This window comes from Capra hircus, chromosome 18 (genome assembly GCF_001704415.2).
Source record: "Capra hircus breed San Clemente chromosome 18, ASM170441v1, whole genome shotgun sequence".
Lineage (NCBI taxonomy): Eukaryota > Metazoa > Chordata > Mammalia > Artiodactyla > Bovidae > Capra > Capra hircus.
Window position 1 is genome coordinate 60,423,574 of NC_030825.1, and position 25,669 is coordinate 60,449,242.

The 25,669-nt window shown below is 42.6% G+C and overlaps 2 protein-coding genes across 4 annotated transcripts in view; both read right to left on the reverse strand.

The window, feature by feature from the left end:
- Positions 1-25,363, reverse strand: part of LOC102175383 (zinc finger protein 347-like) — a 98,265-nt gene extending 72,902 nt beyond the window's left edge. Inside the window, exon 1 of the mRNA XM_018063003.1 lies at positions 25,344-25,363. The gene's annotated coding sequence lies outside the window, so the exon portion shown is untranslated. The remainder of the gene's footprint in view (positions 1-25,343) is intronic.
- LOC102170775 (zinc finger protein 665-like) overlaps positions 1-25,397 on the reverse strand; it is a 36,629-nt gene extending 11,232 nt beyond the window's left edge. The window contains exons 1-5 of one of the 3 annotated variants that reach the window (XM_018062979.1): positions 25,344-25,397; positions 23,137-23,194; positions 11,532-11,619; positions 8,923-9,005; positions 3,362-3,488 (exon numbers count right to left, since the gene is read on the reverse strand). In XM_018062979.1, the coding sequence (XP_017918468.1) occupies positions 3,362-3,488; positions 8,923-8,991 (196 nt within the window). In that variant the 5' untranslated portion in view covers positions 8,992-9,005; positions 11,532-11,619; positions 23,137-23,194; positions 25,344-25,397. Of the gene's footprint in view, positions 1-3,361; positions 3,489-8,922; positions 9,010-11,531; positions 11,620-23,136; positions 23,195-25,343 lie in introns of all 3 variants that reach the window. The other 2 variants (XM_018062978.1, XM_018062981.1) reach the window with 2 other exon arrangements.

Here is a 25,669-nt window from a genome sequence, read left to right on the forward strand (position 1 = left end):
GTGCCATATATGATAAAAACCCTTCAAAAGTCAGCACAGATGGACCCTACCTCAACATAATTAAGACTATATATGTCAAACACACAGCTAACATCATACTCAACAGGGAAAAACTGAAAGCACTCCCTTAACAACATGAATAAGACAAGAATGTTCACTATTGCCACTTTTATTCAACATATTTTTGGAAGTCCTAGCCACAACAACCAGAAAAGAAAAAGAGATAAAAGGAATTCAAGGTAAAAAAAAATTAAAAAGAAGTAAAATTGTCACTATGATGCTACACACAGAAAATCCCGAAGATGCCACCAGATGACTACTAGACCTCATCAATGAACAGAGTAAACTTGCTGGATACAAAATATATAGAAAACTGCTGCATTTCTATACACTAATAATGATATATCAGAAAGTGAAATTAATGAAACAATCCCATTCACCATCTCAGAGAAAAGAATACAATTCTAAGGAATAAACTTACCTAAAAAGTCAAAAGAACTGTACTCATAAAACTATAAGATGCTGAATGACTGATACCAAAGATGACATAAACAGATGGCACAAACATATACCATGTTCTTGGATTGAAAGAAGTAACACTGTCAAAATGACCATACTATCCAAGTCAATCTACATATTCAGTGCAACCCTTATCAAATTAACAATGACATATTTCATAAAACAAAGAAAAACTTAATTTGTACCAAAATAAAAAAGACTCTAATATCTAAAATGATCTTGAAAAAGAAGAATACAGCTGGAGGAATCATGTTTCCTGAGTTTAGACTATACTACAAACTGACAGTCAACAAAGTGAAAGTGAAGTCGCTCAGTCATGTCCAACTCTTTGTGACCCCATCGACTGTAGACTACTACGTTCCTCTGTCCATGGGATTTTCCAGGCAAAAATACTGAAGTGGGTTGCCATTTCTTTCTCTAGCAGATCTTCCTGACCCAGGGACTGAACCTGGGTCTCCTGCGTTGTAGGCAGATGGCTTTACCGTCTGAGCCACCAGGGAAGTAGTATGATGACGGCACAAAACAGAAACACAGTTCAGTAGAATAGGACAGAAAACCCAGAAATAAACCAATTTACTTAGAGTCAATTATTCTATAACAAAAGAGGAAAGAATATAGAATGAAGAAGTCTCTTTAATAAGTGGTGCTGGGATAAATGGATAGTTACATGAAAAAGAATGAAATCCCAACATTCTCTAACACCACATACAAAAATAAACTCAAAATGTGTTAAACATCTAAATGCAAGACCAGATACTATAAAATTCATAGTGGGAAACAAATGCAAAACACTGACATAAATGTCAGCAAAATTTTTTTGAATCTATCTCTTAGAGTCATGGTAATAAAAGCAAAATCAAACAAATGAGACCTAATTAAATTTAAAACCTTTTTGCAAAGCAAAGGAAACCAAAAAAAGAACAAAAATTTAACTTTTGGACTAGGAGACTATACATGCAAATGATGCTACCTATAAGGGATTTATTTCCAAAATATACAAACAGTTCATAGAGCTTAATATCAAAACAAACAACCCACCCAATCAAAAACTGGGCAGAAGATCAAAACAGATACTTCTCCAAAGGAGACAAACAGATGGCCAATAGTCACCTGAAAAGATGTTTGACATCTCTACTTATGAGAGAAATGCAAATCAAAACCACAAAAATGTATCACCTCACACTGGTCAGAATGACCACCATCAAAAAGTCTACAAACAATAAATGCTTGAGAGGGTATGGAGAAAAGAGAACCCTCCTACACTGTTGGAAGGAACATAAATTGGTACTGCCACTTTGGAGAATAGCATGGAGGTTCCATAAAGAACTAAAAATCCAGCTATCACATGAACCAGCAATTCCAATCCTGGGCATATATCCAGAAAGGAAGAAAACTAATTCAAAATGATACATGCACCCCAATGTTTTTAGCAGCACTATTTATACCAACCAAAACACGGCAGCAACCTCATAGATATGAGAATGTGAACTTGGACAAAGCTGTCCTGGGATAAATTCCCATACCATTTACAGAGGCTGAAATATATGGTCCTTGATACACCTCAACAACACTGTCATGGTGCCCTCGACAGAGTTTCCAAAGCCAGAAAATAACCTGGAAAGATGTATCAGGCTCTCGTAATACTTTCTCTCTCATCATCCTAGAACATACTGACCACTCTACTGGATAACTTCAAGTGCTGATTTGTACAGAGCAAGAAAATAACATTAGAAATAGTGTCTCCATCACAGTTTTCTGTTACCTACTAAATCCACTACACAGAGACTCACCAGAGGCTGCCAATTAAACATGGGTGGATTATCACAGCAAGGAAACCAGATAAAATTTCAGACCCTCAGGAATATATTTCAAAGAAATTAAAGAGGTAAAATGATACAAAGTGCTGCAATTCATGGGGTCGAAGAGAGTCAGACACGACTCAGTGACTGAACTGAAGGAGAATGGAACATCAGGAACAGCTGACATTCCCAGACTGGGTAGAGCAGCACAAGAGTAAAACTAACACAACATGAAGGGCAGACATTACAGCATCTTGAGATGGGACCATGCGCTCAGCCTACAGATGGCAAGCTAAGAGCCTGCGAGATTCACATATGCTCCCCTTGTAGGATCTAGGATCAAAAAGACTATCTCTCTACACACTCTTACATTTTCCTAAGTAACAACCACAGAGATCCAATCCACCAACTTGTCCCACTCCTAAACAGAAAAAAACAGCCCTTTTCAGATACTTGTTTTTCTTTTATGTTGTAGTTTTGGTTACTTTTACATCACTCCCCACTGTCCAGAGCTTTTTCTCAGGCTCCAATGTGGAGATAATATTCAGATCAGAAACAGAAATTCTGGGACTTCCCTGGTGATCCAGTGGTTAAGACACTGCATTTCCAATGCAGGGGGTGCAGGTTTGATCTTTAGTCAGGGAACTCAGATCCCACATGCAGAATGGTGCAGCCAAAAAAAAGTAAAGAAGCCAGTAAAAACAAACAAGTAGATATTCAGTGTTATCAGAAGAACGAAATCTAAAGTGCTGTGGATTTTTTAACACTGAGCCAAAAGTCGAAAAGCAGAAAATAGGAAATCGGGTTTTTGTTTTTGTTTTTTTAACTTTTGCTACTGAGCTTTGTAGATAATTAAGCTTTGCGACAACCTCAGATATGACATGAAATAGACACAGCATCTGAAGAGGGTCAGTTTAACCTTGCGAAGCTGTGTCATGCCCCAGTCACCAGAACTCTCACATGAAAGACATCAGGTCCTCCCAAGGGGCACACAGGGAAAATGCAGATACCCTACGGCAGCTCTGGAAGGAAGTCATCCTCACCCACAGACAGAAGGTTCCTATAGGTCTCCAGCATCACGTCCCTGTACAAGGCCCTCTGACCAGGGTCCAGGAATTCCCACTCCTCCTGAGTGAATTCAATGGCCACATCCTCAGAGGTCAGTTGTTCCTGAAATGAAAAAACCACATGTCACCAAAAGGGCCATGAAAAGTTCTCATTTTCATGCAAAAGAGAAAGGGTGGTAAGGGGCAAGGATTGACTTGGTTGAAGTATGTGTTCTAACAGATCCATGCAGGGGTATCTGGAGAAATTATGGATCTCTAATTTTAATTAGCATTACTCTAAATATTAAATAAGTACTTTACAGGCAAGAAGCTGTCATCAATATAACAGCTCATTAAAGAACCATCTGTTCCCACCTTAGAGAAGAAAACCTGTGTCACAGATACTCTGAGAAACTTGACTCAGATAAAGAAGGTAAGAAATGTTACATGAAGCACCTGAACTCAGAAGCTTGGGCTCAGCAACTGAAGCTTAAGCATCTAACAGTGAAGTAATACAGAGAACATTACAAGTCCTTTGACAGAGGGCTTCTAAGGAAAACTTGAAAGAAGTCCAAGGTGAGCCTCTTCCCTGCCCCTCTGTCTTCTCTGCAGGAGGAGCAGCTCTTGGGCCTCGGGCCTTCATCCCTTGAAATAGGACACCTGTGCCAAAGTAGTCTCTACCCACTCCCTGATTTGGAGAACCTCCCCCTTGTTGAGTGATCACTGTCCACAGTGGTGGTGAAAGACTGGAGACACTGACCCATGAGAGCCACAGCAGCTTGGCAGCCCCAGGTCCCTGGACCATCTCACTTATTCCTAGCCACAGCTTCCAAACCAGTGCCATTTCAAAGGACTTTGACACAGCAGCCAAGTTCCCTGGAGCTGGAGTTGCCACAGCAGGGGTGGCTGGCTCCAGGGCTGGAAGTGGGACTGTGTTCGGGAGCCTCATCACTGTTATGCCAGGAACCCTTCTCTGAAACAGTAGCTCTTCTACGCCACAGGCTTGGCCCTTTCAAAGGCCATGGGGCTCTTTTGCCTGACGGTTGTCTAGCTCGTCTTCTTCACGATATGAAGGAGCTGTTTCCACCTCCCATAGCTCCTTCTCCTGTGTCTGCCCTGTATGTTCCCTTTCCTGGAATTCCACAGGCAGCCTGGGGAAAGTGGTGGGCTCAGGCTTTGACAGAAGGAAAACAAATAAATATTGTATTAATATAAAAAAAAAAGTCCAAGGTGAACAATGTGGAATGGCATGAAAAGTCATTACAGACGTGGATACAGAAACACAACTCTTAGTAATTTACTACTTAAAACACTAACAGGATTGTTCAGAAAATTTCAAGGCCACAGATTATACTGATAACATAATTTCAACTGAAAAAAAAAAGGTGATATGTAGTCTGAAAATCATGATGTCTTCTATCTAAACCACAGACCTTCACATGCATGCATACTTATCTATAAAAAATTAACTGAAATGAGAGGATTTGTCTTTTGACAGAATTTTTGGACAATTTTATATTATCGTTCTATTCACACGTATTTCAGCATTCTTCAGACGATAAATATGTATCCTTTGTACTCAGATGAGTTTGTCAACAGGATTCTATACTAAGCTACCAAAAGAAAACTGGTAAAAATATTTTTTAAAAAATACTTGAACTCAATTCATAACAAAATTACCATATACAAAGATAAAATTTTACGCATTTAAATTTACATAGCAAGGCATTAACAGAAGCCAAAGACTTTCTTTGCTTTTTTTGCCACTAATAAAACAGATCTGAAATTAGAACAGTCATTAGATTATGACAAAAAAGAACTATCACAAAAGAAAAGTAAAAAAACTTTTCAGAGAATTAAATATCATGTCAGAAAAGAATATGGAAAAAGATTTAGTTATTAACCAAGACTATCTGAAGAAACATCATGATAGGAAGGAAACATTCAATACATTCCTTCTGAAATTACAGTGGCATGAAAGGAGCTGTCCAGGGTGCCTGTCTTTCACCACCATAGGATGCACATGAGGACGGGCGAATAGAAGAAGTAAGAGGAGGTAAAACACAGGGCAAGAGACACAGAGTTTGTCAGAGAGTTGAAACAGGTAGTACTCACAAACCTAAGGACATGGAAAGGTGAAAAGTGAAAGGATGGAAAAAGACAGCCCATCCTAAAGAGAGCAGGGGAGACTGCTATATCAGACAAAATGAACTGAAGAAAAAAAGTGCAATGAGATAAATATTGTATAATGATAAAACGGTCAATTTACCAAAAAGCTGTAACAAGTAAAAATATATATACATCTAAGTATATTCAAAAGCAGAAACATTACTTTGCCAACTAAGGTCCGTCTAGTCAAGGCTATGGTTTTTCCAGTGGTCATGTATGGATGTGAGAGTTGGACTGTGAAGAAGGCTGAGCGCCGAAAAATGGATGCTTTTGAACTGCGGTGTTGGAGAAGACTCTTGAGAGTCCCTTGGACTGCAAGGAGATCCAACCAGTCCATCCTGAAGGAGATCAGCCCTGGGATTTCTTTGGAAGGAATGATGCTAAAGCTGAAACTCCAGTACTTTGGCCACCTCACGCGAAGAGGTGACTCACTGGAAAAGATTCTGATGCTGGGAGGGATTGGGGGCAGGAGGAGAAGGGGACGACAGAGGATGAGATGGCTGGATGGCATCACGGACTCGATGGACGTGAGTCTGAGTGAACTCCAGGAGACGGTGATTAACAGGGAGGCCTGGCGTTCTGTGATTCATGGGGTCGCAAAGAGTCGGACACGACTGAGTGATTGAACTGAACTGAACATTAGATATTTCAGAAAAATGAAGCAAACATTGAACAGGCATGTACAGATCACGGCACAACAAAAGCATAAAACACATGTATCTCAAGGACACATAAACCATTCTCTATGAGAGAACATATGTTAGGCCAAAATTAACCGTTTTAAGAGACTGGTACCATAAACGTATCTTCCCTAACAACAACGAAATAAACACAAGAAAAAAAGAAAATTCCTCAAATGTGGACATTAAAAAACTCACTCTTACACCACAAATGGGTCTAAGAAAAAAATCACATGGAAAATTTTAAATACATGGATCAAAAGGAAAAGACATTACAAAATTTATAACACACAAAGACCACTGTACTAAAAGGAAAGCCTGAAAGGTTAAATGCTTACAGTCAAAAAAAAAAAAAAAGATCTTAAATCTGAAATCTATTTTTAGTCCTCTAGGAAGCAGAAAACAGAAAACAAACTAAACTCAAGTTTAGCAGAAGGAAACATGTAAATAAGAAAGATTAAACCAGAGGTACAATAGAAAGTAGAAAAATATAAAAATCAACAAACCCAAGAGTTGATATTTTGAAAAACTTGTATAGGAAAACCCCCACCTAGACTAAGGACAAGAGAAAAAATGATCCAAATAATTAAAAACAGATATGAAACAGGAGTGATTACAACTCATGTCAAAGAAAGTTTCTAAAGATAAGGAAGTACTATGACCAATAATGCCTATAAGTGACAGTATATAGAAGATACTGGCAAATTCTTAGAAACATACAAACTATTTTACTTATTAAGAAAAAAGTTGAGAAGTGTTGAAAGTGAAAGTGTTAGCCACTCAGGTGTGTCTGACTCTTTGTGACCTCACACACTGTAGCCCACAAGGCTCCTCTGTCCATGGAATTTCTCCAGACAAGAATACTGGACTAGACAGCCATTCCTTTCTCCAGGGAATCTTCTGACCCAGGGAAAGAACCTGGGTCTCCCGCACTGAAGGCAGATTCTTTATGATTTGAGCCATCAGAGAAGCCCATTATAACTAGAGAGATTTAAAAAGTAGTCAGAAACCTCTAAGAAAAATACAGGACCAAATTCTACCAAACATATACAAAAGAATTACCACTAATCCTGCTAATTCTATGAAGCAAGGATGATTCTAATAGTTTGATGATTTCCCAAAGACACAAGAAAGGAAAACTAGAAACCAATACCCCTGATGAATACTGATGTAAAATTAAAATACCTGCAAACCAACTTCAACACATATTAAAAAGATCTGAAGAAACAGACACAGAGAACAGATGGAGGGGGGAGGGGAGGAAGGAGAGGGTGAGATGTATGGAGAGAGTAACACGGAAACTTACATTACCATATATGAAGTAGAGAGCCAATGCGAATTTGCTGAATGACTCAGGGAACTCAAAGAGGGGCTCTCTAACAACCTACAGGGGTGGGATACGGAGGAAGATGGGAGGGAGGGGACATATGTATACCTATGGCTGATTCATGTTGGTATTTGGCAGAAAACAACAAGTTCTGTGAAGCCATTATCCTTCAATTAAAATAATTTAAATAAATAAATAAAAAGATCTGACACCATAACCAAGTGGATTTTATTCATATAAGGCAAGGAGAAGTCAACATACAAAAATCAATTAATATGACACACTACATTAACAGATTAAAGGGGAAAAAAAACAGGATCATCTTGATGCAGGAAAAAAACATTCCACAACATTTTGACAACCTTTCAAGATGGAACACTCAACAAACTACAAACAATAAATTATACCAACATCAACATAATAAATGCCATTATGAAAAGAGCACAGCAATGGGGAAAGAATGAAAGCTTTTCCTCCGAGGTTAAGAAGAAGGCAAGAATGCACACTCTGCACTACAGTTCAACAAAGCACTGAAACCCTTCGAGCAAGTAGATGAGAAAAGGAAATCAAAGGTCCCCAAATTGAAAAAGAAGTAAATGTTTCTTCTTTCCCACATGACAAAGTTTCATCAGTAAAAATCATGAAGATTACAAAAGAAACATTTAATATCAAAAAGATTCTTTAATAACCACACAAACAGTCAATCAACCAATTAACTCATTATCAAAACTGCCATGACAATCATTGTAGAAGCAGAATAAAACATCGTGAAAGTCACAGAACTATTCTAAGAGCAAACAGCAAAACTCTTGAAGAAGGAAGATGGAGGTCTTTCTTTTTCAACACCTATTACAAGGTAATCAAGGTGATGCGGTACTGGTATAAAAACAGACAAATAAACCAACTGAACAGAACAAAGTACTCAGAAATAATTCTTTGTGTATATGTAACGTATATTCACAAGAATGTCAAGATACACAAAAGGGAAAAGACAGGCTCAATTGATCTGTTTCCCAGATTTAACCAGCTATTGTGCATACTAACACCTGACTTCCATGGGCAGTTTCCTTGCCATGGTTGACAGAGCAGACAGCGCATCCAGATAGGCCCTAAGCAACCCCTGCTGCCCAACAGCACTGAGACCCCATATCCAACCCATGGGTGAGAAGCCCTGCCCAGGACAGTGCCCAGGGGAGCCTCCTCACAAGGGCCTGGTCAGCGGGTCATGGGGAGATGGGATCTAAGTGGAGACGACAGGGCCTGAGGGAAGGCTTCAGGTGAGTGTGCATGTACAGGAGTCACACAGGACACTCCAGAGTCAGACACGATTAGCGAGTCCAGAGAAGGGCATTTCAAGAAGGACAGACTAAATATGACCTTACCTGAGAGCGAGCCATGCCTGATTCCTTTTCTTTCCTCTTCCTTAACTTCAGGGCTTCCTCAGGCAACATGAGTTTTCAGAGGTCTATCTTCAAAGTTGAAAACATGCTGTTTAATGCTTAGAGTCAACACATCCCCTTCCTGAGCCCCAACCACACACACAGGGAAACCGTCACAATGTGGAACAAACAGTTCCCTGTGGAATTGTCTCAGGAGGGACTCAGGACAGTCAACTCCCTCAGAGAGACCAACATGGGACTTTCCCACACATTCCCTCGGATCACACTCCCCTCCTGCTGACGCCTCATGTACACAGCAGCAGGAGGCACCACCACTGACCAGGCAATCTCCTTCAGGTCACATATCAGGCCCTGATCCATCCCCACTCAGAACGGAGCACCCCCTCCTCGGCCAGGATCTCAGCCCTCAGGACTGGGAGGACTCATGAGTTCTGATGCTCAGTGAGGGATCCAGACTGGATTCAAGTGGGCCATCTTAAACATTCTCGAGCTGGGGACCAACACAAACTACCTGTAAGGGAATCTTTGGTCAGAGGGTACAAAACATGTGTGTCAGGAGCCATGTTAGGCATTACTGACAAAATGGAGGCATGGCCCCAACCCCCTCTACTTGTCCCGCAAGCACGGAGCTGGAATGTAGGAGTTAGGTCTTGTGATTCTGACTTGTTATTTCCTTTCCTCAGGTGAGTTGACTGAAAAGAATGTTAAAGTGCTTATAGTCCTTGAGAAGAGCATGAGAAGGCACAAAGCCTCCTGCAGTTGTGCTCAGAGAATAATCCATAAAGTTAACCACTGACATTTGTTCAAGGATCTTTACAAAGAGTATTCCAGGATGATCATGTAGGCTGCAGCTTGACACCATGGGAAGGATTGTCATCTAAGACATATTTGTGAGGGAAATGTTAATGGCAAAGGAAGTTTACTGAATTTAGGGTTTAGGAATAATTAAGAAATGGAGTGGCCATCATGGTCAACATAAGAGTCCAAACTGCAGTACTTGGGTGCAATCTCAAAAACGACAGAATGATCTCTGTTCATTTCCAAGGCAAACCATTCAATATCACAGTTATCCAAGTCTATGCCCCAACCAGTAATGCTGAAGAAGCTGAAGTTGGACGGTCCTATGAAGACTTACAAGACCTTTTAGACCTAACACCCAAAAAAGATGTCCTTTTCATTATAGGGAACTGGAATGCAAAAGTAGGAAGTCAAGAAACACCTGGAGTAACAGGCAACTTTGGCCTTGGAATGCGGAATGAAGCAGGGCAAAGACTAATAGAGTTTTGCCAAGACAATGCACTGGTCATAGCAACATCCTCTTCCAACAACACAAGAGAAGACTCTACACATGGACATCACCAGATGGTCAACACCGAAATCAGACTGATTATATTCTTTGCAGCCAAAGATGGAGAATCTCTATACAGTCAACAAAAACAAGACTGGGAGCTGACTGTGGCTCAGATCATGAACTCCTTATTACCAAATTCAGAATTAAATTGAAGAAAGTAGGGAAAACCACTAGACCATTCAGGTATGACCTAAATCAAATCCCTTAGGATTATACAGTGGAAGTGAGAAATAGATTTAAGGGCCTAGATCTGATAGATAGAGTGATGAACTACAGGATGAGGTTCATAACATTGTACAGGAGACACGGATCAAGACCATCCCCATGGAAAAGAAATGCAAAAAAGCAAAATGGCTGTCAGGGGAGGTCTTAAAAATAGCTGTGAAAAGAAGAGAAGCAAAAAGCAAAGGAGAAAAAGAAAGATATAAGCATCTGAATGCAGAGTTTCAAAGAATAGCAAGAAGAGATAAGAAAGCCTTCTTCAGTGATCAATGCAAAGAAATAGAGGAAAACAACGGAATGGGAAAGACTAGAGATCTCTTCAAGAACATTAGAGATACCAAGGGAACATTTCATGCAAAGATGGGCTCAATAAAGGACAGAAATGGTATGGACCTAATGGAAGGAGAAGATATTAAGAAGAGGTGGCAAGAATACACAGAAGAACTGTACAAAAAAGATCTTCACGACCTGGATAATCACGACGGTATGATCACTCATCTAGAGCCAGACATCCTGGAATGTGAAGTCAAGTGGGCCTTAGAAAGCATTACTATGAACAAAGCTAGTGGAGGTGAGGGAATTCCAGTTGAGAGACTGAACTGAAATGAACTGAAGAATAGTTAGAAGCTAAAAATTTAAGGAATGTGGTAGTGCTAGTGTGTTTTACTATAGCTTATACAGATCAGGAATTTCAGAGATATTAATAGCTAGAAGCCTTTTTAGGAGATAGTGTGCTTAAGATTCTAGGGGCAAACAGGATTTAGAAAGGTAAGAAATAAACTGAGTAATGTGGTATGCAGCCCAGACATAAGCATGAGTTACAATGTAATCACAAGTTAAAGTAAACAGGATTCTGAGAGAATCCCTGAAGCAGAAGCTCTGTTTGAAGGGCAACAATGTTTTATGGAGGCAATAAATCTGGGTGAGGGGAAACTGAAAATGCCAAACCTCTGACCTAATGCTTTTGTCAAAGTATAAAGGAGAACCTGAAGCTTGAAATAAACATGCAGTCCCTTACCCTGAGTCAGAGGCTGCATCATTCTCCACCGACACCGCTCATCTCTTCAGGCTGATTTCCTGGCTGCTGGAGCTGGATTCCGGGATATCTGTATGCAAAACACATCCTCAATGAAACGTGAAGCCTGGACTGAGCACCATTCAGAGAAAAGCACCCCTCCCCCACCAATTCTCTTTTTCTTTCCCAGCCTTACTAAGGTGTAACTAACAAAAATGGTATAAATGTACTGTGTACAAAGTGATCATGTGATAGACTCATACAATGAATAATTATTATAGTGGAGTAAGTTACATATCCACCTATGACTACTCTGTATTATTTTTTTCTCTGGGTGAATTTCAAGGATATAGAAACGCTACCAGCAGCATGTAGTACCTCAGATCCCCAGAACGTACTTATTTTACAATGGAAAATCTCTACTCTTTGACTACCAGTGCCTCATTTCCCCCTCTACCCAGCTTCTGGTAACAGCCTTATTACTCGATGGCTCTATGAGTGTGACAATTCTAGTTTCGACATAGGGTCTGCCCTCCTTTGTCATGTTCTCTAGGTTCATTCATTCTGGCATAAATGCAGGATACTTGATTTTTTATATTTATATACAGAGAAAAAATCATTCATTAATATAAGTATATAATAAATATTTCTATACCACACTTTTGTAACCTATTCTTTTGTCAAGAGACATCTGGGCTGTGTCTATGCCTTGGCTACTGCCAATCCAGTCACACTCATGGAACTGTGGACATATCCCTGAAAAACTGATTGCTTTTCCTTTGGATATCTGTGAGAAATGGGTTTGACAGACTGTAGGCCTGTTCTATATTGATTTGTGAAGGAACTTTTATTTTCCAACATGGCAATACCATTTACATTACCAACAACAGTGTAGTTAAGATTCCACGTTTTCTGTACTGTGCCTGTATGTGTGCTTATTTTGGGAGGGACAGGAGGGGATAACACAGAACCCAGCCTGGCAGCAAGACAGTTGCAGCTGCATCTTCTAGAGGACAGGCCTCCAGGCTGCAGATCACTGTGGCATCACTGCCCTCTGATTTTCTGGAGCCATCCTCTCCAACGTCACAGGACTTTATGACTCTTCTCAGGTTGGACCCAGAGATCCCTACCGTGTAGGGCCACCTTGTAACAAGCATTCTGTGATCTTAACCTTAGTACTCCCATTTTCCCAGCAGGACTCAAACAAACTTACAAACTTTCATGGTGTCCAGCAGAGTCTCCACAGAGCCCATAATGAGCCTCTAACCCTCTTATACAAACATAAAGCATTCCAAGCCCTGATTGCTCATGCATGAGGCAAAATACAAAAGAGGACACCCAAGGATCCACAGACACATGACACCATATTTTCATTTACAGTGAGTGATCCAGGTCAAACATCGAAATCTCCAAAGACTATGAAAAAGAGGGATAATTCCAATGATGCACATGGCCCACTGGACCTCAGCATCTTCCAAGGAAACACTCCAGATTCTCCTTGCATCGTCCCAAATGTACATGAACCTTTCTGCACTGGCAACCCCAAGTACATAATGATACCAAATTTGATGCAAAAAATGACCTGAGATTTTGCCTGTTACTCTACGCTGCCTGCCTGCTAAAAGAGCCAACAAAAGCCAGGGAGTGGAGTGGATGCTGGGGGCACCTGCTAGAACCAGCCCCTCAAGCCCAAGGCTCCCATCTTCCTTCACCCACAGGTGTCTGAGGGCTCAGCCCAGGCCACCATTCTAACAGTGGGAAAGACTTTTCTCGGCTGAATTCCACGTCTTTCATAGCTGCTCACGTGTGGTCACGAGTTGTCAAATCAAACTTGTGCAGGCACATGTCAGCCTCAGCACTGCTGTCCTGGGGAACACAAGCTCAGGCAGTAGAACCTCAAACCACTCCATGCGGACTCTCCAACAAACCTGCTTCCAGGTGCTCCAGCTTGAACGGAGACATTCTCTTCTAAAGATCCACACACCCCTTGTCCCTGCAACTACACTTGGGATGGGCACACACTCCACTCACTGGGCTCATCTTGATGCCCCCAAGTACTGCCACAAGCCTCCTGCAGACCCCACCAGGCTCCCTCCACTTTCCCCATTTGTCTGCCTCTCCTCCCTGATGACTGGACTAAGCAAAACTAAAGCGCACATGGGTTTCCTGGCAAAGGGGATCACAAGAGGAGTGCCCACAAGCTACCACCCAAAGGACACTGCACATGCAGTATGAAAATCAAGAGACTGGCCCTCCTGCGAAAGTCTGCCACCACCTGGGGACATTATAGAGTCCACCTACAAAGGCATTTGAGATGAGGAAGTCTCAAAGCAAGGGTCTCCAGGTCTCACTATCTCCTGTTTTCTCCATCCACACCTACATGGAAGATATTCTAGCTCTTAGGGGGTGCAGGGGGCAGCGTCTCCTTCCTGCCCCATTAGGTTTTGGATTTTTGCTCATCCTAAGTGCACTGAAATCACAGTGCTGACACTGAGCACATGAACTCTTAGATGGCAAAGCTGCTGTCCACGATGGTGACTGGTACTGGTTGGACAGAGCTTAGATCTGGGGGCTGCAGAGGATGAAATCCAGCAGACGAAACATGGGGACATCTTAGCCCACTGCTCGAGGACACCAGTTCTGCAAGGCTTTTCAGAACTTCCTATATTACTTGGCTCATCTTTTGAGTAATTAAGTAGTCACATGGGGTAAAGATCAATTACAGCTGAAATGTCCAGAACATGGGAAACATCTTCATCACCTGCCCTGTTCTCTTGGTCTTCCCTGAGGATTATTCAGCCCAACCCATAGTCCTGTCATCTAAAGACATTTCCAGTAACAGGTACTACAGCCATGCTGGGAAGAAGAGGAACACTATGAGCCCTAAAAAGAGGGGAACAAGGAAGGACTCAAAATAACCCATGAAGAACGGCATTGATTTCTCCTGATGGCAATTGATACTCAGGCAATAAACCTGGGTAACATGAGAGAGACTGTTAGGAGGGGATGGGGAGACCTCTCTGAGCCTAGACTTGAAGGGTGACAAAGGGCCTGAGGCACGGTGACCTGAAGGTGAGAAAAGGAACTACAATGTCAGACAGAAATGGTTTGGGTATTTGGAAACAGAGAAAAGGTAAATGCAACCTCGACAGGCTGAACCATGAGCAAAGGGTCAACTCCCAGGATGAGGCTGGAGACACTGATAGGGCCCTGAGCTTGACAGAGGGCTGTGGAGAAACAGCGAGGAGTCAAGCTTTTGACCCAAGAACAAATGAAAGCTAGTGGAGGTCTGAACGTCAGGATGTAAAAAAAAAAAAATCTCCATTCAGCTTTAGCCTCATTCATAGAAGTCATCTAATTCTGAGCCTGTGATCCTGCCTCCATCCTACAGTTTTCCTTTTCGTTTTTCATTCACGGAGGACTGGGATTTATTTAAAATTTTAATCACCACCAGAAACTTCCTCCAATCCGGAACTGCAACACACAGACACAGAGCCAACTGGCTAATCATTTCAGGGGTCAGTGTTGCTCATGCTCAGAGATTCCGGTCTAGTCTCTCATCTGCATGTTACAAGTGCGCTCCCTCAGGCCCAGAGAGAAGCCATTTATGAGAAGCTCTGAGCTGAGTGAAGAGAACCGGGTATAACTGAATAATGAAATGGGAGGCTGAAGGGCAAGTGGCCCAAGTTTGTCCTTATTGCTCATTCCATTTAAGACCAGGAACATCTGTCATGTATCTGAGCAAACGAAACTTTTCTTTCAAGATTGGGTCAAACTGATACCAAGCAGATAATTCTTTATTATATGATTGCAGTAAAATATTTTAAAAATACAGAATGCAAATATACATCCACTGGTACAAAAAACATTGTAAGGGCTCAGCTTGGAAATAGGATCTGAGCAATCTTTTTCATTATGAAGAGAGAGGCTCTGTCGGAAGGTTCCAGGTCAATGTAGCCCATCTTTTCTCATTTGCACAGAAAAGTCAAAAGGGGCCTGAGGGAAACATCTTCATATTACTGCACAGCTCACTTTTTTCCACTGATCACAGAAAATGGAGAAAACAGACCATTAGACTTACCAGTTAAACTAGGTGTTTTTCTTTTTTTGAAAGGGAAGAATGAAGCATTTTTTTGGTTTTATCATGTTAAATGTTCTTTTATTTTCCTATTTTTCAAAGAAATGCCTTTAATTTCACAAGATTTAATGTCATACCTCCATTATCCTCTGGTAAAGAGCTGAGACCAGAAATATCCATTTGTGTGTGCACACATAAACACATACACACAATTCATGTCTTTGGTAAAACCACAGTTGAAAATATGTCTATTTTATTACAAGATGTTGATAGAGTAACAGGCAGGAAGGCCAGGGGTCTCCAAAGGGAGGAAACAGGCTGCAAGTGTCAGATACTTTTTTCTCTCTTAAGCAGCAGGAGGAAACAAACTAGCGATTTTTTATTTTCCTTTGCTATACAAATCTAAAAGGAGGTTTCTCTTAAAATACTGGGTTGTCATAATGACACCTGGGGTCAGACTCTCAAGACAATCAGGACTGAAGGTGCCTGGGGGTTCCCACACTAGCTTCTGTCCTAATTACTCCTGAGGAACCCCAGGTATTAATAACTGTGGGGGGCCAAGCCATCGATTTCCTTTTAGATACTGGGCAACATAGTCCGTGTTTACTGAAGCCCCTGGCCCACTTCCTTCCCGATCCACTTCCATAAGGGGACTGTCTGGACGAGCCAAAGGGTATTATTTCAGTTATTCTTTATGTTGTAACTGAGATTCTGGGCTATCTTCACATGAGCTTCTGATCATGCCAGAGTCTCCCTCACCATTTTTGGGGAGGAATATACTGAACAAGGTCCATGCCTCTGTTTTCATAAATATGGAGCCCTCCCTTTCTCTCCCTTTAGTTGAACAAAATGTAAATCCTAGAGTATGGGCTGATGGAAAATCTGTGGGTCGAGCACAAAATGCTATTCTTGTAGTTGTCAAGCTCAAAGACCCATTTATTTCCACATAAGAAGCAGTATCCACTGAAACCTGAGGTTAAGGGCTAAAACCCATCATCGAAAATTTAAAGGAACAGGGACTATTAGTTCCCTGTAACAGTCCATGCAACACTCCTATTTTGCGTATAAAGAAATCAAATGGTAAATGGAGACTAGTTCAAGATTTACAAATAATAAATGAGGCTGTAGTTCCTTCACACCTCATGGTGCCTAATCCTTATACTCTATTGTCTGAAATTCCTGAATGACCCAAATATTTCTCAGTAATTGATTTGAAAGATGCTTTCTATTCTGTGCCTTTGGTGGAGGAAAGTCAATTTCTATTTGCCTTTGAAGACCCTATGCAGCCAGCTTCTCAGTTAACCTGGACAGTTTTGCCCCCGGGATTTTGTGACAATCCTCACTTATTTGGACAAAGTTTGTCACGGGATCTACCAAACTAATAGCTCCAAAGCGGTGGTGTTACAATATGTAGATGATATTTTGCTCTGTGCTGAGACAGAGGAAGCTTGTTCAGGAGCCTCAGAAGATTTCTTAAGCGTTCTGGCAGGCTGCAGTTATAAGGCATCAAGAGAAAAGGCTCAGCTTTGTCAACAATCTGTTAGATATCTGGGCCTAATCATATCAGAAGGGACTAGGGCCATAGGCCCTGAGAAAATTAAACCTGTACTAAATTACCCCCTACCTATGACTTTAAGACAATTGAGAAGATTTCTGGGAATCACAGGCTACTGTCATATTTGGATTCCGGGTTATGGGGAACTTGCCCGGCCTTTATATAAACTTATAGCTGAAACTCAGCAGGCCCAAACAGACAAACTGCTTTGGTCTCCAGATACTCAAAAGGCTTTTAAGGTTCTTCAGACTGCCCTCCTGCAAGCTATCACTTTGAGCTTGCCCACAGGGTCAGAATTTAATTTGTCACCGAAAGAAAAGGTGTGGCCTTGGGAATTTTGACACAAGCCCGAGGGCCTCACCAGCACCCTATTGCTTATCTAAGCAGAAAATTAGATGTAATTTCACATGGGTGGCCCCACTGCCTAAGAGTAATTGGGGCAGTGGCTTTATTAGCACCTGAAGCTTTAAAAATAATTAATCAACGAAATCTTACTGTCCTGACTTCTCATATGTGGGTGGAATCTTAAATTCTAAGGTTAATATTTGGATGACAGACAGTAGGCTTCTTAAATATCAGTCTTTGTTGTTAGAAGGACCAGTAACTTAGCTTAAAAGTCTGTGGACATTTAAATCCTGCCACTTTCCTTCCTGAGAAGGAAAATGAAACACCTGATCACAATTGTTCCCAATTCCTAAATTTAAACTATGCAGCTTGGGAGGATCTAATGGATACCCCATTAGACAATCCTGACATGGAAGTATTTACAGATGGCAGTTCTTTTGTTCGGGATGGAAAGCATAAAGCAGGTCACACCATGGTGACTGCTGAACAGGTTTCAGAAACAAAATCTCTCCTCCAGGGAACCAGTGCTCAGTTAATGGAGCTTGTGGCTCTGACCCGAGCTCTAGAGTTAAGCAAAGGGCAGCGAGTAAATATCTACATGGATTCTAAGTATGCTTATTTGACTATACATGCTCATGCTGCAATATGGAAAGAAAGACAGTTTAAAACAGCAACAGGAGAAACTATTAAGCATTTCAGAGAGATTGAGAGACTTTTAACTGCTATGCTGCTGCTAAGTTGCTTCAGTTGTGTCTGACTCTGTGCAACCCCACAGACGGCAGTCCACCAGGTTCCCCTGTCCCTGGGATTCCCCAGGCAAGAACACTGGAGTGGGTTGCCATTTCCTTCTCCAATGCATAAAAGTGAAAAGCGAAAGTGAAGTCGCTCAATCATGTCTGACTCTTAGCGACCCATGGACTGCAGCCTACCAAGCTCCTTGGTCCATGGGATTTTCTAGGCAAGAGTACTGGAGTGGGGTGCCACTGCCTTCTCAGTTTACCTGCTATATATTGTCCTAAAGAAGTAGCTGTTTTGCATTGCAAAGGGCACAGCAGGGATGGGAGTAAAGCAACTGAAGATAATCAGCTGGCTGACTGCCAAGCCAGAAAAGCTGGTACTTTATGAAACCCCTTAACTGTAGACGCCTTTGATCTGGACAGATCCTGTGGAACAGGAAAAACCATAATATACTGAGGAAGAATTAGAACGACATGAGAAAAGACGAGCAAAGATTACACATAAAGGATGGTTACAGTCTGAGGATGGACGATTAATAATTCCTGAAAATGCTCAATGGAAAATTCTTAAGGGTTTACACCAGCGTTTTCATTTGGGTGCAGAGAGTACTTACCAGATGCCTTCTCATTTGTCTGAAGGTAAAAATGTAATGAAAACTTTAAAGAACATTATCAAAAGGTGTGAGGTTCATCAGAAACATAACCCAAAGACTGAGAAGCTAGCAATATCTGGGTTACAATGAAGTGGAAAGTATCCTGGAGAGGGCTGGGAAATTGATTTTACTCCTAGACCAAAAGCTAATTGATATTCTTGCTTACAAGTTTGGGTAGATGCTTTTACTGGATGGATGGAGGCTTTTCCCTGTCATAGTAAGCAGGGTAAGGAGGTTACAAAGATTTTAATCCATGAAATTATCCCCAGGTTTGGGCTGCCATGGAGCCTTCAGAGTGACAATGGCTCTGCATTTAAAGCTGCTCTAACTCAGGGGGTATCTAAAGCTCTAGAAATAGAATATCACTTACACTGTTCCTGGAGACCCCAATCCTCAGGAAAGGTTGAAAAATCTAATGACATTATCAAAAGACATCTGCGCAAATTAACTCAAGAGACGCAGAACAACGGGATTAAAGTCCTACCCATAGCTTTAATGAGGGCTTGAACTGCCCCCCAAAAGGAGGGACTGTCCCCCTTTGAATGTAGTTATGGAAGGCCTTTCTTATGCACAGACATCATTATAGACCCTGAAGCCTTGGAATTAAACTAGTTATATAACTCAGCTCTCAGCTTTTCAACAGGCAATAACAAACTCTGGGAGATGACTCCTGATCCAGCCTCTGAGTCAAGCAAGCCTCTATTTGAGAAAGGAACCGAGGTCCTCATAAAAACATTGGGATCTGGGGGCCCATCCCTCAAGCCCATCTGGGAAGGCCCTTACCAGGTAGTTCTTTCTTCTTTCACAGCTGTCAAAGTGCCAGGAATTTATTCATGGGTACATCACACTTGAGTTAAGAAGTGTCACCCTGAACAGAACTAACTGACTTCATTTTATGTCTTTACTTTCTATGCTATGACTTTGTACTTTTCAGATGGGCCTGATAATCTATGTGAGCCTACTTCTGCTGACTCCAAAAATCCTGAGTGTGCTGTTTGATCCTCAAGAGAATGTCTTCTTGTCCTGGGCTCACTCCTACGCTGCATTCCACAATTGGTCTAACTGCTGGGTCTGTGGAGTGCTCCCCTCTTCATCATGAAAGGCTTTTGTGGTGGACATCTCCACTTCCAGAAAAAGACTTTCTCCAAGTCTGCAAATACCTTCCACAACAATCATATGTGATGCCTCTTCTTCATCTGATAACATCTACCAACCCTAAAATGGACTGGTGCACCACTTTGTACTTTAACTATGGACATAACGTGACTTTTAATTTTGATTATACATTGTCTCAGTTTAATGACTATTTCACTACACATAAGGCAAATAGGTCTGGATCTAATGGTTTTTTACCTGACGTTTATCAAATATGGGATGAGGTTATATGGCTAACTCCTGAAAAGGGACGTCTATTATCTACTGCCCCTATATGCTGAGAACAAACAGAGCTAATCCCAAAAGTTAACCAACAACTTCACTGCAATGATTGGAAACAATTGGGATTTTTGCCTCAGGAAGTATGCAATATAATCATTCCCATGTTTTCCAACCCCAATTCAGGTCCTCCCTTTGTCTAGCCAGGCACTAACTGGGACTGGATATCTCAGTCAGCTGGCTTGCTCCAAACGGGACCTATTGGATATATGGCTCTTACCTATAGGCATGGCCTCCCCTTGGTTGGATAGGGAGATGCACCCTGGGTCTAGCCTTTACTCATGGCTTTATATTTTCAGAGCTCCCAGAAAAGCCTGCTAATTTACCCCACCTGAAAACTCGGTGGGCAAGGTCTGTACTTCACTGGTATCATTATTTGGCTGCAGTCTTTGTTCCCTCTTTGGGAACTACAGATGTTATGCTACGAGTGGATGCTTTGACTAATTTTACTCAACAGGCATTACAAGATTCTCAAAAAGCTATTTCAGCTCTTAATGCTGAACAAGCACAAATTAGAAAGGTAGTTTTACAAAACAGATTGGCTTTAGATATTCTGACACCTGCGAAGGAGGAACTTGTGCCATTATTCATACCCAATGCTGTATATATATACCTGTTATGAGCACTAATGTTATTCATATTATTAAACACATGAACAAGATGATTGAGGCTATGCATATTCCTGAAGCCTGAACTGCCTCATTTTGGGAGATGTTAACTAGTGCCCCATGGTGGAAAACTATCTTAACAATAATTCTGACTGTTTTGTTTTTGCTGTTTGCTCCCTGCATCTGTAACTGTGTAACTGGATTTGTTTCTAGTTGCATGAAAGCTTTTAAGTTACAAATGGCTGTGTTAGGGGAAGCACACTGATTGAAACTGCTCACCCTGGCCAGGTACCATAGTTACCATTTGCATGAGTTGTTTTATGACAGGAGATCCTGATAAGGAATACCGAACTAATGAACCACCACCAACCTGAAGAGTTCCAAAAAGGTCGAAAGGAGACATGGAGTGTCTGTCCACGTCCCAGAATCTCTCTCGCTAGCATCCATCTTGGCTGAGAGATGCATGCGCCACCAGGAAAGACTCCAAATTAGAATGATTGGCCAAAGACCACCCAGAAACTAATCTCATCACCATAAAACCCAAGACTGCAAGCCACATGGCAGAGCAGTTCTCCTGGGTTCCCTTACCCTACTGCTCTCCACCCAAGTGCCCTTTCCCAATAAAATCTCTTGCTTTGTCAGCACATGTGTCTCCTCAGACAAGTCATTTCCGATTGTTAGACAAGAGTTCAGTTTCGGACCCTGGAAGGGGTCCCCCTTCCTGCAATAGTTGCTCAAACTCCTGCTACTGCTGCAGCTGCTTCCAACTACTATTTGGGGGCCCTGGATCAGACATCTTCGGTGAGAATATGTTGCCTCACCAATTTAAGGACAATGCCCCTTGTCAGCTCGGAAGCAGTTATGGAATGAGAACAATGCCCCTTTTTCCTAGGCAACATAATTCTTCTAAAAGAAAAGGGGGGACTGAGAGGGTAACAGACAGGAAGGCCAGGGGTCTCCAAATGGAAGAAATAGGCTGTAAGTATCAGACATTTTTCTCTCTCTTAAGCGGCAGGAGGAAACAAACTAGCAATACTTCTGTCCTTCTCTATACAAATTTAAAAGGAGGTTTCTCTTAACATATGTGTTGCCATAATGACACCTGGTTTCACCTGAAGTTAACTATTCTCAAACCTTGAGTTAACCAATGCATTTTTCTTATGGAAATGTTAGTCTTAAGCTATGTGAATGGACTATGCACTTACCCCAGACTCTCTTCAAGTTGGTTCCGCCTAATGGCTGAGAACCTACTTCACAAACCAGTATGTTATACTCAGATATTGTTCCCCTAATCTATGTAAACAAAACTATTTGTATGGTAATCTGCCCTTCAACAAGATTCAAGTTAATCATTTTACAGCCTGGGATGAATCATCTGCTGCCAAGATTATCCCAAAATGCATTTTATGGATGAAGGGCCTGGTGCCATTCTGAGTTTTAAAACCTTCCTTTCCTTCATTAACAGACTGCTAGTGACTATAATGGCACCCCACTCCAGTACTCTTGCCTGGAAAATCCCATGGATGGTGGAGCCTGGTAGGCTGCAGTCCATGGGGTCACTAAAAAGTGTAAGAGTTGGACACAACTGAGCGACTTCACTTTCACTTTTCACTTGCATGCATTGGAGAAGGAAATGGCAACCCATGCCAGTATTCTTGCCTGGAGAATCCCAGGGACAGAGGAGTCTGTTGGGCTGTCATCTACGGGGTCGCACAGAGTCAGACACGACTGACACGACTTAGCAGCAGAAGCAGCGCCACCGCCCCGCCCCCCCCCCCCATTCTGAACCCTCTTCCACCTCCCTCCTCACAAGATCTCTCTGGGTTGTTCCAGAGCACTGGCTTTGGGTGCCCTGCTTCGTGCATTGAACTGGCACTGATAATTCTGTTTTACACATGGTAATTTACATGTTTCAGTGCTATTCTCTCAAATCATCCCACCCTCACCTTCTCCCACTGAGTCCAAAAGTCTGTTCTTTACATCTGTGTCTCCCTTTGTTGCCCTGCATGTAGGATCACTGGTACCATCTTTCTACATTCCATATACCTGCATTAATATACAGTATTTGTCTTTCTCTTTCTGACTTATTTCACTCTGTATAATAGACTCTAGGCTCATCTACCTCATTAGAACTGATAAACGAGGTGACATTTTTGCTAAGTATGGCACAAAATAGTCTAAGGTGATTTACTACTTACCAAAGAAAATTTCAAATGTATGAGACGAAGGGAAGAAAGCACTCAGGCAAGGATGAATCTGAAAAAAATTTGAAAAAAAAACCCTGAGAATTATTTTTAATCTAAAAATCTGGTGTCAAAGTTTAAAAAATTGTGGAGAATAATCATATTTAGAAAAGGATAAGAGTAGAATACTGGAAACTAAAAAAGCTTATTTCTGAAGTTAAAAATCAGTACAGAAACTGAATGAATTAAGACCTTTTCCAAGCTACAAAAAGCACCATTCATAAAGAAAGGAGAAAATGTGAATCAGTTTAAAAATAAAAAGTGTTCCTTTAAAAATACTACCCAATAATGATACAGTGGATAAGAATCTGCCTGACAATGCAGGGGACATGGGTTCTATCCCTGGTTCAGGAAGATCCCACAAGTACAAGCAGCTAAGCCGGTGCACAACTACTGAGCCTGTGCTTTAGAACCTGGGAGCCACAACTCCTGAGCCCATGGCACAGCACAGCCAAAAAAATTCATTAAAAAAAAAAATGCTACCACAGAGTGACACTCTAGAGTCAGTCATTTCTTGCCCCAGGTCTCTTCTTCCCTGACCTCTATCTTATGATAGGACCAGGGAAGGGGGTCACTCACAACTCAGTGAATCAAGCCACTGCCCCAGGCTCAACAGGGTTTGCAAATGAAAGTCATCTTCTGCCACAAGTAATAAAAAAAGACACAAGCCTTATAGACAGGAGTTTTGAAATTCTCATTCTCCTCTGCATAACTAAAAAGATCATCTGTGTCCAAACAAGTGGCCACACCTGGATCGAGCTTACCCCTCTGTTCACCTAGCTCCCTATTTCATCTGGGTCTCGGTGTCTCTTTTTCTCCCCCTCTGCTCTCCTGCTGCTCCTGTCCTATTTCCTCCCTCAAACGTGTCCTGTCCCAGGCGGCTGCAAGTCGTTCCCCCTCGAAATCTCTCTCTCCAACCTTCCTGAGTCTTTCAAAAATCCATACCTATGTCTGCCTCTTTCTTCCCCCATTTCGGCTCCCTCTCTGCGCTCCAAATTACTCCCCTTCTCTCGCTGTGACTCTCCCTTCCTCCCCACTCTCTGGCAGGCCATGTGGCTATGCTTCCTTCCAGCCCTTTCTTCCTCTGCTCCTTACCTTTCTCTGCCAGCACCTGAAAACCGGCCACCTCAGATTGAGACTTGAACCCATGTGGCGGGACTCCAACCGGGTGAAAACACAACTCGGGACTCTAACCGAAGAGGCCAGGACTCAAACCCGGCCTAAACCCAGTTAGGGACTCTCCACCTCTGATGTCCCTCATCGTCCTTCGCCTCCCCACTCCCATCACTGAGACAGGGCAGTTCTCCCTATGCTGTTTCCCAGTCCCTGGAGATCTGGCTTTCTAATTTACTAATACTTCTCTATTTTACTCACTTGGCTATTTTCAAGGCTTAACCTCTTTGACTTGACTATCCCTTTGCAAGTCCCTCAGCCATTCTCAGTTTTCCCATTGGTTCTCCCTGATGCTTTTCTCCTCAGTTTCAGTTATTTCTCTCAGTCCTTCTGACTGAGGATCTGCTTCTCCTGATCCTCCAGCCTCCTGAATTTACTGAGTTGGCGACAGAACGAGACGCCCCCGGACCGGAAGAGCACCTTTTTCCCCCGAGTTGAATCGGGCATGCAACAGCACTGGCTGTCACATGGCTGGCTCAGGTCACCTACCCTATGCGGGGTGAGGGGACGGGCTGACAGGAAAGGGGGCTGCTGCGGGGCAGAAGGTGCGGCCTCAGGAGACGCGAGGACAGAGGGGCTGGGAGGGAGGGGGCTCAGGAGCAGGGCGGCCTCTACGGAATCCCAGGACCAGAGAGAGGGCGCGCGGCCTATCTGGGCTCTGCCTCCAGCGGTCGAGAAGGCAACGCGGCGGGCGCGACTCCAACTCGCGAGAGAGGGCTTTACTGGGCGAGGCCAGTCCTCAAAAAGGGTGTTAAGTAGGAAAACGTCGCCAGAGGCGGTGTCTACGCGAACCGAGGGCCGATACCGCCTCAGCAACACTTAAGACCCAAAAGAAAAGATAACTGGGCCCCAACGGCAGCGGCAGCGTTTATTCGGGGCCGAGCACCTGGTGCCAGGGTTTTCAAGTCGCTGGCAATTCCCGCACCATGAGGACGAGTGAGCGGGGGCGGAGGTGGGGACTGGAGGGGTGGCGAGCTCTGCAAACTTACTCTAGAAGGAAGCTTAGGCGCCACTGGGGACCTCGGCTCCGCGCTCTCCAACTTCCGGCTCTGTGGGGAAGGGCTTTTGGTTTTAGAGCCGCGGCTTCCGACCAGGGGCGGGGCGAGCACCCGCTGTGCACAGAGTTCGTGGGAGGGGCGGGGCGCGGAGGGGGCGGGGCCTGTTACCTTGACAGCATTAACTTACCGTCTGTAACACTGCTCAAGTAAAAGCTTCATGTTATGTTGGAAGCCAAGATACCTCCTCTTAAGACTAAAAGGATTTCTTCTCAATAAAAAGCTGTTTTTCACAGCATGTTGTGCTCAGATCCTGCTAG